Here is a 15441-nt window from a genome sequence, read left to right as displayed (position 1 = left end):
GTTGTAAGTCCTTCTAGTTCTACGTGGGATGCTGCCACAGCATGGCCTGACGAGTGGTGCGCAGGTCCACGCCCAGGATCCAAACTGGCGAACCCCGAGCCAATGAAGCAGAGTGCGCGAACACAACCACCACGCCACCGGGAGGCCCCTGTTTATTTTTCTTTTTAATCAGAGTGCAGCGTGGGATGTCATTCCAGGAGTTGCCAGAGATTGCCTCTGACGGGGAGAATTGAGGGACGGGAAAGGAAACTGACTTGTCAGGGTCTGCCCTTTTATCCCACTTGAAGTTTTTAAACCTTTTTTTCTTTTTTTTCATTTTTTGAACTCATATAGTTGGGTCATAATCAGTTTTCATCATCTCATCAAAAAGATTCCCACAGCTTACACATTACATCAAAAAACAATGTATTTCTATGCACAGAAGGCCGTGATGTCTAAGATTTGCTTCCAATTATCTTGAGGACCAAGTCGGTGGGAGCAGAGATGAACCCAGACTGGCCAGGACTGAACTGTTGGAGGCGGGTCCCCCTTGTGGCTGTTTGAAAACCTCAGCAGTAAAAAGTGTATTGAAAATGCATGTATTAAAAAGCAATCAGGGGCTGCCCCGTGGTGTAGCAGTTAAGTTTGGTGTGCTTCGCTCAGGCCGCCCAGATTCACAAGTTTGGATTCTGGGTGTGGGCCTACCCCACTCATTAGGCATGCTCTGGTGGCGACCCACATACAAAATAGAGGAAGAGTGGCACAGATGTTAGCTCAGGGCTAATCTTCCTCAAGCAAAAAAAGAGGAGGATTGGCAACAGAAGTTAGCTCAGGGACAATCTTCCTCAGCAAAAAAAAAGGAAAGAAATTAGGCCAGTATAATACTCAACCCATCTCTCCAAATTAGGGGTCTCCCCACTCAGACTGCTTATGCCCACACCCCTTCTCTGCTCTTTTTCCATAGCATTAGTCACTTTCTAACATACTATAGAATTTGCACGTTATGTCTGCTGTTCATCATGGCCCATGCACATTACAGTCTGGTCCCTGCCTGTTCAATAATAAAACTCTTTCCTTCTTGTCTGCATTTGTGGAGAGGACTGTTTGGGGTCGGCAGATTTTATTTTTAATTATTTCCCCAGCACTATGTAATTTGCTTATTATGTCTCCTGTCCATGTGTCTCCCCCCTCTAGAAGTCCAGTTCCATGTGGGCAAGAATCCACGTCTGGTTTTACTTGTTATTATTTAAAATTCTGCTTGTGGCTCCGTTTGATTTTTATTGCATAGAGTTGGCATAGAGGTTAAAAGCCGAGATTCTGGACCCAGCCTGGCCGACCTGGGTTCAGATCTCAGCTCTGTCACCTACTGGCTGTGTGACCATGGCAAGTCACTGAGCCTCTGGCGGCCTCAGTTTCCCCTCTGTGAAGGGGGGCACAGCAGTACCAGCCTCAGGGGCTGCCTACCCGGACTGGGAATAAACCGCTCCAGGAAGCCTGGCTCGTGTGACGACAGGTCAGAGCGCTCGCGTATGGACTCAAACAGAATCGCGTCTGGCTCCTACCGGCGCCGGTTTTCCCTGTGACACGGGGCTACCCCCGCCTTCAAACGGATGGGGATTTTTACGGGAGTTCACGGACGTGAGGCCTCCCGCCCGGACGCCTGACCAAAATAACAGCAGTTGTCCGGCGCCAGGCGCCTTCCAGCCGGCTTAGAGCCACTCCAAGGGGCCGGCCGTGCAGACGACGAGTGACAGACCCTGCAAGCCGGCGGCCTCCGCCCCCTCCCTCGTCTGCGGCATCAGGTCGGGTTCCGTAGTTACTCTGCATCCCAAGACAGCCGGAAGTGGGCCTGGCGAGAATGGGGTCGCGGGGCGGCCGGTAGGGGCTGGCTTGTAAGAGGCGGCCCGGCGGGGGAGGTGGGGGTTAAGAACTGAGCGGGCGGAGGCGGGGTCGGGGGTGGGTGGAGAATGCCGGTTATTAATAAGGGAGGGGCCGCCGAGTGACAGGCGGGGGAGGGGATGGGGGCGCGACGGCGGGCGAGGGCCCGCCGGAGGGGCACTGGCCGGGATCCAGGGTCGGATGCGTTGGCGAGGCCACAGATGGGGGCTGGCTGGAGGCCCTGTGGTGAGTCTGAGCGGGGCTGAGATGCGCAGCTGGCAAGGACGGGTTGGAGGACTGGGGACTTGGGGACGGGGCTGGCGGGTGGCTGATGGGATCTGGGGCCCGGCAGTCTTGGGGTGCTGCTGGCAGGGGCGGGGCGGGCGCAGGCTGCGCGCCGCGGAGGCTGCCGGGCCCTGAAGCCTTGACACTTTCTTTCCCGCGATCGCAGCCGGGCCTGGCGGAGGGACCATGGGCGCCTCGGCCTCCAGGGGCCGGCCCGCCCGGGTCCCCGCGCCGGAACCCGAACCCGAGGAGACGCTGGACCTGAGCCAACTGCCGCCGGAGCTGCTCCTGGTGGTGCTGAGCCACGTGCCCCCGCGCTCGCTGCTCGCGCGCTGCCGCCGGGTGTGCCGGGCCTGGCGCGCCCTGGTGGACGGTCAGGCCCTGTGGCTGCTCATCCTGGCCCGCGACCACGGTGCCCTGCTGCCGCTCGCCCGCAGCTGCCTGCCCCCGGCCCACGACGCGGGGCCCTGCCTCCTGGGCCGCTTCTGCGAGCGCGCCCCGATCGGCCGCAACCTCATCCGCAACCCGTGCGGCCAGGGTGGGGAGCCCGGGGCGGGGGGGGCGACCTCCTGGGAGCCGGTGGGAGGGGCCGGGGGCGGGGCCGCAAGGAGCCAATGGGCGGGGCCTGGGCGGAGCCTGACGGGAGCCAGCGGAAGGGGTTGGGGCGGGGCCGCACAGGAGCCAATGGGAGGGGCGGGGCGGAGCCTTACGGGAGCCAGTGGGCGGGGATAGGGGCGGGGCCGCACCAGAGCCAATAGGAAGGGCCGAGGGCGGGGCCGCACAGGAGCCAGTCGGAGGCGTCCGCAGGCCCACGGGCGGGCGAGGAACTTGGGCGCAAGCCTTTCTTATTTAACAGAAGGTCTCCAGAAATGGATGGTGCAGCACGGTGGGGACGGCTGGGTGGTGGAAGAAAACAAGTCCACCGTGCCTGGGGCCGCTTCGCAGACCTGTTTCGTGTCTTCCTTCAGGTGAATGCCCTAACCACGCAACGGGCTGGCCCATTTTGAGGAAGATCTACCTGTTCTTATTGACCCTTCTGCCTCTTTCCCAGATGGTGTCGCAAGAAGCAGGTCTTGGACCTGGAGGAGGAGGGTTTGTGGCCAGAATTGCTGGATAGTGGGAAGATTGAGATTTGTATCTCCGACTGGTGAGTGTGGTGAAAAAAACAGCGCTTTGCTAAGCACTGACCACCTGCACTGTGACCTTTGCATGGCTGACTTCGTTTACGCCTCCCGGCAACAGATGAAGAAACTGAATCTCATGGGAGGTGAATGGCTTAACCAGGAGCGTAACCCTAGTAATTAGCAGAGTACACACCCTCAACACCCCTCTCCCCACCTTCAAAGGGAACTGGATTGAAAGATGCCAGATTGGATCCAATACAGAGGGCTTGGACCCAGCTCAGTCTTGTCTGTGAATGAAATGCTCCTTGTCTTAGGAGGAGGCAATATGGTAGAGTTGGCTAAGTGTTCAGATTCTGGAGCCAGCCCTCACAGATTCAAACCCTGGCTCTGCAGCTTTGTGGTGTTGGGCAAGTCAGTGTGTCTCCGTTTCCCCATCTTTATAAGACAGGGTTACATGTCAAGCACATAGCCAGTGCTTTATAAGTGTGGGCTGTTTTAGTACACTTTTTGAACCTTGATCCTGAGGGAAAGTGTATTCAAGACCTCAGATCTTTCGGAGCTTCACAGGAAATTGAGAGGTTCAGAAAGGGGAGGTGACTTGCCCTGGTGGCACAGCTGGGGCTTGGCAGGACCTGGCATTAGACTCAGACTCGTCTGACTACAAATCTTGTGCTCGGTAGTGATGGTCTTGAAACGGGGGTGCATGAAGACTTTCCAAGGGATGCACAACCGAGATCATTTTAAGGGAGGCAAATTCCAGATTCTCCACAGCTATGTGTTCCCTATTCTAAAATTAGTCAGATCACATGATTTATGGTGAGAGGATGAGTATCATATGGTTGTCCTTTCCCAGTCCCTTTCTCACAGTCCTCCAGTTTCACAGGAAAAGCAAGCCCCTCCTTATGGTGTGTGGTGCCCAGATGTAAAGACTAATGTGACTTTCTACAAAGTCACCATTTAAAATTTGGGCCTTACTAAATTCACTTTAAATCAAGGCACCATAATCTTCCCCCCTCTGCAAATCCATCTCGTAAAGTTTTTTTAAATTTAATCATTATTTATCAAACTATCGTAACATATTTGTGTTGCTTTGATCAATGGTATATCATCTGATTGTAATAATCAGTGGTTCCCAAATTTTGCTGCATATCACCCAGGAACATTTAAAACTCCCAATGCCCAGGTCACACTCCATCCCAATTAAATCAGTGTCTGAGTGTGAGAGCCAGGCATGAATGTCTGTGAGAAGTTTAGAGCTTATTACAAAGTTAGAGGGCACAATCCCCGAGACCACCCTCACCTCTGACACCAACTGCAAGTTTGGGGGATTCTCAAAACCACCCTCACGTTCAGTAACTCACTAGAAAGACTCACAGAACTCACTGAAAACTATTATACAATTATAGCTTATTACAAGGAAAAGATGCAGATTAAAATCAGCCAAGGGAAGAAGAGCATAGGGCAGCATCCAGGGGAAGTACCAAATGTGGAGCTTCCATTGTCTTCTACCTGGGGCATCAGGATGTATTATTGTCCTGGCATCCATGGGTGACAATATGCATGGAATATTGCCAACCAGGGAAGCTCACCAGAGTTTTTATGGGGGCTTCATCATGTGGTTAATCTCAGCTTCCAGGTTAACTGATATCATGTGACCCGTCCTAAGTCACATCATGGGTCTTTCTGGAGTGGCTGGCCCCTACCATAAGACTATGTGGATGCAGCCAGCTCCCAAACAAACCACACTGGTAGGTTATTCAGTATGACCCAAGGTCCCCAGGCAAACAAAGATACTCCTGTCAGGTGTAATATTCCAAGGGTCCAGAAATTACCTTCCAGAAGCTGGGGGCAAAGACCATACCTTTGGACAAGGCTAAATTCTTCTCTACGCAGTATCTTTTCAATATTCCGGATGACTCCAACCTGTAGCAAAGTCTGGAAACCACTAGTGGGTAATAATTCAATCCAAGAGAAAAATGTTAACACTTAGAGCTTTATGGTCACAGGAAACATTTTAAATTTCTATTTATATTCTTTGTGTGTGTGTGGTTGGCACAGAGCAGTACGAACGGATAATCAATAGAAGTCAGAAGAACATAAAAATATATTAATATTACATTAGGACAAAATTCTGTGGGAGAAGTGGAATGGACATCTAATTCTAAGAAGTGGAATCATGTGAAGTCTCTGTAAAAGGACGTATTTGTTCATGTATTTTTACTGCCCATTACTCTTAGGTTTTTAAATGTTAGCTTCTAACTCAATGAATTGTCATGGGTGAAGACATTCACATTACCAGCCCCCAGGTCAAGAAGAGAATGTTGCCAGCAAACCCTGCCTTATGCCCCTTTCCCATCACTACTCACCCAAGGGCAGCCACCATGCTGAATTTTGTGACCATAGATAAGTTTTGTTCATTTTTGTACTATATATATATATATATCCAGGGTCATACAGAATATATTTTGTATCTGGCTTCTTTCACTCAATAACGTGTTTTGTGAATTCATCCATAATTGTATGTAGCTGCAATTTACTTTCATTGCTATATAGTATTGCATTATGTGAATATACCGTAATTTATCCATTACCACTGATAGCCCTTGGATGTTGTTTTTTTAATGTTGCTGGGTATCCCACCACCAATTGATTTAGATTCCCCTGGATCTTTTTAAAGGATTGATATGAAAGTTGTGTTTTAAAAACATCAACCTTATGCACATCACATATGACACCTGTTGTCACCTTAATAATATGGAGGAAGTACCATAAAGAGCACTGCTCTAGGTCATTGCTTCTAAAATGAGTGTCCGTGCAGCCCAGCTGAGGAGCTTGTTACATGCAGACTCTGATTCGCTGGGTATGCAGTGGGACCAAGCTCCCAGGTGATGCTGATGGTGCTAGTCTGAGGACCAAACTTGCATACGCAGGGAGGCCATTCAGGTGGGGTCGGCAGACACTCAAAGAGATGGAGTGGCAAGTCCAGCCGTCAAGGACTCCCTCCTCCCATAGGTGGGGAGCCCGGCACGACAGTGGCTGTATGTATCGCCTCCTTGTCCAACTTCTAGATGCCAATCAGACCGTCCTGGATAAATTCTCTGCTATGCCTGACCCCATCCAGCAGTGGAACAACAATGTCTGCCATCAGGTGAGCCTCTGACAGGGGCGTGGGGAAAGGATGCTGGGGGCCTGTAAAGGTTCTCTATTGCTGCATAACAAATCACCCCAAAACTTGGTGGTTTACCATCAACAGCAGTCATGTTAGAGCCTCTCTCTGTGGTTTGTATGAGAAAGGCCCGGCTCTGGTCTCTTATGTAGTTGCCTTCAGACAATGGCTGGAGCTGAATGGCAGGGTGTGTGTGTGTACAGCACCTGGTGGCTGGCCAAGCATCTCTTTCTTCATTTAGTCTCAGAGCTTGACCATGGGATCTCTACTTAGCCGGCTCTGGGCTGCCGCACAGCATGGTGGCCTCAGGGCAGTCACACTACTTGTGTGGTGGTGCCACCATGAACGTTCTAGAGAAACTTTTGGAAGCTGTATTGCCTTTTCTGATGTAGCCTTGGAAGTCACTTGGTGAAAGTCACTCAGCGTCACTTCCACTGCTCTCTTGGTAGCAAGCAAACCCGCTCAGATTGGGTGGGAATTAGGCTCTGCCTCTGGATGAGGAGTGGCATGATTCTAGAAGCATCTGTGGACTGGAGACATTGTTGCAGCCATCCTTGGAAGACACCATCTGCCAGAAAGCCCCAACCTCAGCTTTTGAGGGGAAGGCTGTGGCACAACGGGGCTGACCCCTTCCTCTACCTACAGGTCACCCATGTGTTCTCCGACATCAAGATGGGCGTCCGCTTTGTGTCTTTTGAACACTGGGGCCAGGACACGCAGTTCTGGGCTGGCCACTATGGAGCCCGTGTGACCAACTCCAGTGTGATCGTGCGAGTCCGTCTGTCCTAGTCGAGGGCTGTCCTTGCACAAGCACCTGACTGTGCCTTCCAGGAGCTGGAACCTTTGGCCGGGACTTCTCATTCACCAAGGGCTTGTACCTCCCCAGCGTCCTGGGAACCTTGGGTCCAGTCTGGGGTCCTGCTAGGTCCCCTCTTCAGGTTCTAGAAACTACTAGAAGAAAGTTCCTCTGTCATATCTACCTACTGTTGCTGCTCTAGATCAGCCCCTGTTCTACTGGGGGGAGACCCATAGGTGAGCACAGGGGAACTCTGGCCCCGCAGAGTGCTCCTCGCCTCCCCCTGCAGGCCCTCTGTTCAGCCCCAGTCCCCTCTGCCCTTGTGTCCTATTTCTGCTCCAGGGGCTTTGTAGGTCCCTTCAGGGAAGCCCTCTCCTCATCTCTGAACTAGCATCTCATCTGTATGGCTGGGAAAATTCTAGCCCCCTTGGGTGGTGAACTCAACCTCCTGAGCCTCAAGGCTGGGACCAATTCTTGCAGCTGAAAGTCCACGAGCTCAAAAAATGTTTGGAGATCGATGCTTCTGCCCACTCTGACTTCTCTGAAAAGTGGGCTGGTCCCCCCGGGCCCAATCCTGATCCTCACGGACTCCTGTAATGGTGTGGTGTATAAGACTATTTTATTTTGATTTTTTTTCAAACATTGAGAAATTATTTATTAGCAACGTCTGTCTGCCAATCATATGCAATAAATTTATTATTTTGCCAAAAGTGCCTCAGGTCCTTTTAATAGAAATGCGGTGTGACTGCCTTGGTTACTACTTGGGTCAGAGGAACCAGTGGTCTCAGTGGAGGAGGGAAAACTCTACAGGAGGAAACAGCAATAGGGGGTGGTTTACCGTAGAAAGAGTGGAAGAGTCAGGACAGTATTTCCCAAGCCCTGAGGAAATCATCGATTCAGATAAAGATGACCAATTGGGCTTAGAAGCATGAGGCAGACGGTGGATGTGGGTACGCATCACAGTGATGCCACACTCATGACTTTCTGGTCATAAGGGTGAGATGGAGTCATGCGATGGCAGGGTCAGGCCATCTTCACCCCACTTGGGGGTCGTGGCCAGCCTCACTGCTGGTGGACCAACGGGATGCTCTAGGGCTCCTGAGGGATGCAAGTGAAGTGTGCCCTTGCCTTTAATGTACGGTCCCCGGAGCGGCCTCACTCAGACGTTCGGCCTTCAGCCTGCCTTGCAGGGTACGGGGAGCACGGGAGACGGGCCCAGCGCCAGCAGAGGGGCAGCCAGACCACCAGAGGTGGCAGGTTTCGTCAGCATCAATGAAGGCGATTGTGGCGGGTTGAAACAGACCTGAGAGGCGTGTGCGGTCCTGGAGGAGATACTGGTTTGGACAATTCAGCTCTAGAGGATATTTTTGGGTCAACTGGGGGAATTTGGATATGAGGAATATGAGATAAGCATTTACAGGAAGGGAAAGATGGAGACCACTTCCTGAAAGAAAAGCAGGCATATAATTTAGTTTTGTCATATATATACACATGTATGTTATGTTGTATGTTTATGTACATACATATGTGTATATATACTGTGTATGTCAAAATTATATTGTACTGCTTTAGGCACACACAGATATATATACGCATACTCGTATATGTGTATATATATTATATTTATATATATACATATGCATTGTATTATTGTATTTATATCCCGGATTACCTTCTGGATATATGTATTTATATATATACATATATAGCCATGTGCTGCATAACGACATTTCAGTCAATGACAGACTGCAAATACAATGGTGGTCCCATGAGATTACAACGGACCTGAAAAATTCCTATCGCCTCGTGATGTCATGGCTGTTGTAACGTCACAGTGCAACGCGTCACTCCTGTGTTTGTGGTGATGCTGGTGCAGACAGACCTACCACCCTGGTTTAAAAGTTTAAAAGTATTGCCCATATAATTATGTACAGTACATAATACTTGATAATGATAACAATTATGTTACTGGTTTATGTCTTTACTATGCTATACTTTTTATCATTAGAGTGTACTCTTTCTACTTATATAAAAAAGTTTACTGTGAAACAATATGCTTTGTTATGCCAGCAGCAGCCTCATACATCTCGTGTTTACTGTGTCTCTTGACTGCACCATTTTCTCTTGCGCTTGATTTGATCTCGTTTGTTTTGTTCTTCACAGCCCCTAAGCTTACCAAATCCACTCCTAATGTCATCAGTAAGAGGCCACGCTGAGTGATGGACCCGGAAACAAAATTGAAAGTGATTAAGGGCTACGAAGGTGGAAAATCAGTGACGGTTATTGCTCACGAGTCAGGCAGGCACCCTTTCACGACAAGTACGATCTTGAAAAACAAGAACATAGTGACAGAAGCTGTTCGAGGATCTGCTCCATCGAAGGCAGTGAGACTAAGGAAAATTTGAGAAGGGCCCATATCAGACATGGAGAGACTTCCAGTGATGTGGATTGAGACCAGACACAGAAGCGTATCCTCAGCACGTTGACGACCACGGAGAAAGCAAAAAGTTTGTTTGCGATGTTGAAAGAAGAGGCTGGACCCGACTACGATGTTGCCTTTACTGCCAGCTCTGGGTGGTTTAAACGATTCAGGAATTGTTGTTCATCATGTGATGGGAAAGTGAGCGGTGGGTCTGCAAGTGCTGGCGTGAAGGCAGCTGGAGAATTTCTGGAAACTCTAGATAAGCTGATTGTGGGGGAAGATTACTTGCCAGAGCAAATATTCAAAAAGGATGAAATCTCCCTATGCTGGGAATGGATGCCTGAAAGGACTTTCATCCATGAGGAGGCCAGGTTCCAAGGCTTGAAGGACAGGGTAACAGTTTGCATGGGGGCAATGTTGCAGGCTACAAATGGAAACCCTTTGTGCTCTGGCACAGTGAGAACCCAGGGCCTTGAAGCATGTCAATAAGCACACACTGCCAGTGTCTACAGGAGCAGTAAGAAGTCATGGATGACCCAGTTCCTCTTTCAAGATGCCCCCCTGAAGTGCTGTGCCAGCGAAACAGAGAAGTACTGTTTGGAAAATAACATCCCTTTCAAGATTTTGCTTGTTGTGGATAATGCTCTGGGACATCCTTGTTTTACTGGTGGTCTTCATCCCAATTTCAAAGCAGTGTTTATCCCTCCAAACACCACGTCTTAGATCCAACCAATGGATCAAGGAGTTATAGCAGCTTTTAAGGCCTACGACCTGAGGAGGACCTTTGCCCAGGCTCTTGCGCAACTGAGGACAACACTGAGAAGATGCTGATGCAGTTACATCTATAACTGCATCAAGGACCTTGCTTGGGCTTGGGGTACTGTCACCAAGGAGCGTATGAATGGCACCTGGAAGAAGACACTCACGAGGTTCGTCCATGACTTCAAAGGATTCGCTAAGGATGAAGAGGTTGCCAAAATCAACAAAGCTGTGGCTGAGATGGCAATCAGCTCTAACCTGGGTGTGGATGAGGATGACGCTGAGGAGCTCCCAGAGCGGGTTCCTGAGGAACTGACCAATGAGGAGTTGGGGGAACTGGAAGAGGAGTGCATAGCTGAAGAAGAGGCAAGAGAAAAGGAAACAGCAAGAGAAGAAGAACCCCCAAGAAAATTCACAGCAGAGGGTTTAGCAGAAGCTTTTGCAGCCCTCAACAGGCTCCTTAAAAAGTTTCAAAACAGGGACCCCAACACTGAAAGGTTATCATTGATAGAAAGGAATGGTCATGGTGAATGCAGCATATATCTATGACAAAAAAAGAAACAAACCAAGCAAAGAACCATGGCCATATTTCTGAAAAGAGTGACATCTCCTCAAGAAGAGCCTCAGGCAGGCCCTTCAGGAGGTGTTCCAGAAGAAGGCACTGTTATTGTAGGAGATGACAGCTCCATGTGTGTTATTGCCCCTGAAGACCTTCCAGTGGGACAAGATGTGAAGGTGGAAGACGGTATAAGCCTAGGGTAATGTATGTGTCTGTGTCTTAGGGGGTTTTCTTGGTTATTTTTTGTTTTTTGCTGAGGAGGATTCGCCCTGAGCTAGCATCTGTTGTCAATCTCCTCTTTTTGCTTGAGGAAGATTTCTTGGAGGTTCATCTGTGCCAGTCTTCCTCTCTTTTGTATGTGAGTCACCATCACAGCATGGCCACCAATGAATGGTGTAGGTCCACACCTGGGAACTGAACCCAGGCTGCTGAAGTGGAGCGTGCTGAACTTAACCACTAGGCCATGGGGCTGGACCCTGTGTCTTAGTTTTTAACAAACAAGTTTAAAAAGTAAAAAAAATAAATAAATAAAAAATAGAAAAATAGACAAAAGCTCGTAGACTAAGGATGTAGAGAAAGAAAATATTTCATACAGCTGTGCAATGTGTTTGTGTTTTAAGCTAAGTGTTGTTACAAAAGAGTCAAAACGTTTTCAAAAAAATGTATGAAGTAAAAAGTTACAGTAAGCTAAGGTTAATTTATTATTCAAGAAAGAAAAATATTTTTTATAAATTTAAGTGTATGGTGTTTATAAAGTCTACAGTAGCATATACCGATGACCTAGGCCCCCACATTCACTCACCACTCACCCACTGACTCACTGAGTCACTCACTCCCAGTCCTGCAGGCTCCATTCATAGTAAGCACCCTATACGGTGTACCATTTTTGACTTTTATATCGTATTTTTACTGTACCTTTTCTGTGTTTAGATACACAAATACCTACCATTGTGTTACAGTTGCCTGCAGCATTCAGTGCGGGAACATGCTGTACAGGTTTGTAGCCAGGAGCAATGGGCTATCCCATATAGTCCAGGTGTGTAGTAGGCTAGACCATCTAGTTTTGTGTGAGGACAGTTACACGTCCCTTAAAGATGGGAAGCCATTTGAGAAACGTGTCCGTAAGTGATTTTGTCCTTGTGTGAATATCATAGAGTAGACTGAAGGGGAACAAAATTTTCCACCCCAAAATGTGTCTCTTTAACATGAGGCTTGTTTTAGATCCATTATTTTTAAGAAACGAAAGACTCAGAAAGTTTTTCTTGTTACTTCCCTCTTAACTGCCTAAAAGAATTCAGATAGAAAAGCCTGTCTCAGGAAGCAAGCGATCACCTTAGCATCACGCGAACCAAGTGGTAAACACGGAGGAACCTAGAAAAGCCTGTTTGTCGGGCTCCCCTCTGTGTTCTTCTGTCTCTGTGTGGCCAAAAACACTCGTCTTCCAAAGTTTGCTCCTCGTCACCTGCCTGTGAATGGCCTTCCTTCTCTTTAAAGTCCCTGACCCTCCCCACCCCCAGCATCTTCTTTTGTCTTTAGCTGATGATGGTATTTAAGGTGGTGGCTTTGGCCACTTTGGTGAGTTACTCAGTTTTCCTGGGTTTCTCCCGTGCACACGTGTTATTAAACTTTTGTTTCTCTCCTGTTAATCTGTCTCATGTCAATTTAATTCTTAGATCAGCCAGAAGAACCTAGAAGGGTGGGGGAAAATTTATCCCTCCTCTACAGTACTTACAGAAACCTAGATGGTACAGCCTGCTACACACCTAGGTTATATGGTACTAATCTTATGGGACCACCGTCTTCTATGTGGTCTGTTGTTGACTGACACATCATTACGCAGTGCACAGCTGTACACTCTAAAATGTTCACACAGTGACGAAACAGCTTAAGGGTGCATTTCTCAGAATGTGTCCCCATCATTAAGCGATGCCTGACTGTATATGTGTATATTCAAAAGAATAAGAATATGAACTAAATTGTTACAGGTTACTGCAATGCTGATCTCTGGGTAGTGGTGATTTTTCTACTTATTGATTTTGCTTATCTGTATTTCTCATTTTCTGTGCGTGTGTGTGTGTGTGTGTGTAGAAATGCAATGTTATAGACGAATATAAAGGATCCTCCAATGTCATCTCCCTCCCCTTCCAGAAATAACTACATTTAGAAGACATCTTTGCTCACAGGGGTTTGTTGCTTTTGTTGTTGTTGTGGAGAATTCTAAATATAAACAAAAGTAGAGAGAAGAGTATTGTAACCTCCGTGTCTCTGTTGCCCGGCAACAGTTATCGACTTATGGCCAGTCCTCAGTCCACATCCCCGTCGATTCTCCCCTCTTCCATATTATTTTTTTCTAATATATTTTGATTTTGAAACAATCTCAAACTTACAGAAAAGTTGTAGGTATGGTTCCTCTGAAACATTTAGGGGTATGTTTCCAATCGGATGCACCATTAACACCACTGCAAAATTCTTTACTGTGTATTTTCTCCAAACAAGGACAATCTCCTATGCAACCACAAGACAGCCATCACTGTCACGACTGTCACTTTGATTCAGTAACTGTCTGTGCAGAAAAGGGTTTAACAGAGTGGGCCTCTCTCCATAGAAAGGCCTGTTTGCAAGGTTGGCCCTTGGCTGGCATCTGGGAACCTGAATTTTGGAAGTTTTCCCTCTATTTCCTAACTGATAAGGGGGGGGGGGCGCTCCTTGTGCTTAGACTGTTTGTGCAAACAATATGGTTTATGCTGACTGCCTGCCTTCATCCTGGGAGTCTGGCATGTTGGTATGTGCCAGGCAGAGGTTGCTGAGTCTGCTCTAATGAGCTTCCTGACCATCACCCACATGTGGCTGCATTTTCATTGCTTCGGGGGGCGGGGGGGGGGGAGTACACTCTGCATGACCACTCAGGGAAGGGAGAGGACAGAGGAACCTGCCCTTGGAGTCTTCCAGTCTCTGCCTGTGTCTTTTTCCCTTGTGATCCAACTGTGCGTCCTTACTGCACCATTGTAGTAAATGTCAGCAGTGAGCATGTTACTGGCACATTGAGTTCTTATTGTCCCCCAGGATGGAAATCAAGAGAGACAACAAACAGGAGTAGAAAAGTAAACGTTTATTAGCTTGTGCACAGGAGAGGCACAAGGGAGGCAGTGCAGAAAGGAAAGGGGCAGGTGACCAGCTCATTAGGGAATGGGATTATGGGGCTTTTATTAGGTAGAGGCTGGGGAGAAGTGCCTTATCATGGCATGGAGAGGTGGGGTTGTGCTTGTGCTTGCACTGTTGTTCAACATGCCACCACATGCATTGCATGGATCATTAGCATGCTAGCTCTCCACCCCTGGGTGTGATTTTTACTATGCTAATGGGGCTAGGGTCACCTTCAGTGGACTGCTTAGTGCCTGGGTGCATGCGTAAGCTCAGAAGCATCCAGAGCTGTGGAATGTAGATCTTGGTGGCCTCTACCTGGTTCTCCTGGCTTGCCAAATGGTTAGGGGCCATATCTTGTTAGGCCAGGGGACTTGCAGATGGCCCTGTCTCATTAGGTTGCTTCCTGTCTCATTCCCCCCAGAGAGATTCTATCCTCCTTAATCTTAAGGATCATGGGCTAAGGTCTCTTCTTCTGAAGCTACTTCCTGCTGACAGGGATTGAGAAGGGAGCCCTATATCTGGAAGGAGTAAAAATCTTTTTCAGCTTGTCGCAGGGTCCAGCAGGAATGAGAATGAGGACCAGGTGAGTTGGCCATTGGAAGTGCCTGGAATCCTTGCATGACCATCAGTCTAACGTGGAATTGTTGGAGCCTAGAGGACACAAACTTGACAAGAAGATTAAAAAGACAGGAACCAAAAATTAATAGGAGTACAATGATTTCCAGGGGGTCCCAAAAAGGGAAGGAACCAACTGAGGGATGGGAAAGCACCCTTGATCAGTGACCACGCCTGATTGGGGTCTATCTATCCTTGGTTATGTCAGTGATGCCAGGACGCTTGTTCATAGATTTCCCAGATGTTGGTCTCACTCTTTCCTGAGTTATTAACATTAGTCATTTTTAGAGAAACAAAAAGAAAAATAAGGTTAATGGTAGGAGCAAATTATAAACCAGTCTCTGAGTCCAGGGAGCAGCCAGCCAAAAAAATTTTTAGGTGTCAAAGTCGAAGCATCTTTTGTAGTTTGAAATATCTCTGATGATGTCATTGGTGTTCTAGTGTCTTATGAGTGGCTTACATGACAGCAGACATGAATCTCCCTTAAGTTTATATCAAGCTGTCCATCTTCAGTCTACAGAGCTTCAGAAAAATGGCAGGTCCAGTTTTCAATGATTCCAAATGAAAATGATGGAAAGGAAAGTTGAAAAAATTAGTTTGCAGATTTGTAGCCAGATATTTCAGGAGACTAGAAGAATTCAGGGTCTGATCCAGCTCACAGATTGAAAACAAAACCCTCAAAATAATTATCAGAACTAGAACCTAATATCCATG

At 48.1% G+C, this 15441-nt stretch overlaps 1 protein-coding gene across 4 annotated transcripts; it reads left to right on the top strand.

Annotated features, from left to right (window-relative positions):
• Positions 1-1276: 1276 nt before the first annotated feature.
• On the top strand, positions 1277-11473 carry FBXO27 (F-box protein 27). 4 transcript variants are annotated; one of them, XM_044759890.2, is made up of 6 exons: positions 1277-1781; positions 2309-2680; positions 2999-3110; positions 3194-3289; positions 6279-6414; positions 7078-7938. In XM_044759890.2, the coding sequence occupies exons 2-6, from the start codon at positions 2329-2331 to the stop codon at positions 7219-7221; spliced, it is 840 nt and encodes a 279-aa protein (XP_044615825.2). In that variant the 5' UTR covers positions 1277-1781; positions 2309-2328; the 3' UTR covers positions 7222-7938. The 4 variants fall into 4 exon arrangements, with proteins under 4 accessions (XP_044615825.2, XP_044615826.2, XP_044615824.2 ...); XM_044759891.2 differs by lacking the exons at positions 1277-1781; positions 7078-7938 and adding exons at positions 1964-2103; positions 9392-11473; XM_044759889.2 differs by lacking the exon at positions 1277-1781 and adding an exon at positions 1964-2103.
• The last annotated feature ends 3968 nt before the right edge of the window (positions 11474-15441 follow it).

This window comes from Equus asinus, chromosome 26 (assembly GCF_041296235.1).
Source record: "Equus asinus isolate D_3611 breed Donkey chromosome 26, EquAss-T2T_v2, whole genome shotgun sequence".
Taxonomy (NCBI): Eukaryota; Metazoa; Chordata; class Mammalia; order Perissodactyla; family Equidae; genus Equus; species Equus asinus.
The sequence above is the reverse complement of the archived record's forward strand: the minus strand, read 5'-3'. Positions and strand labels throughout refer to the sequence as shown.

Coding starts and splice junctions, on each gene's coding strand:
- FBXO27 (XM_044759889.2), top strand. CDS start 1,998: ATGGGGGCGCGACGGCGGGCGAGGGCCCGCCGGAGGGGCACTGGCCGG. Junction 2,104..2,308: donor GGCTGGCTGGAGGCCCTGTG/GTGAGTCTGAGC, acceptor CCGCGATCGCAG/CCGGGCCTGGCGGAGGGACC. Junction 3,111..3,193: donor TGTTTCGTGTCTTCCTTCAG/GTGAATGCCCTA, acceptor CCTCTTTCCCAG/ATGGTGTCGCAAGAAGCAGG.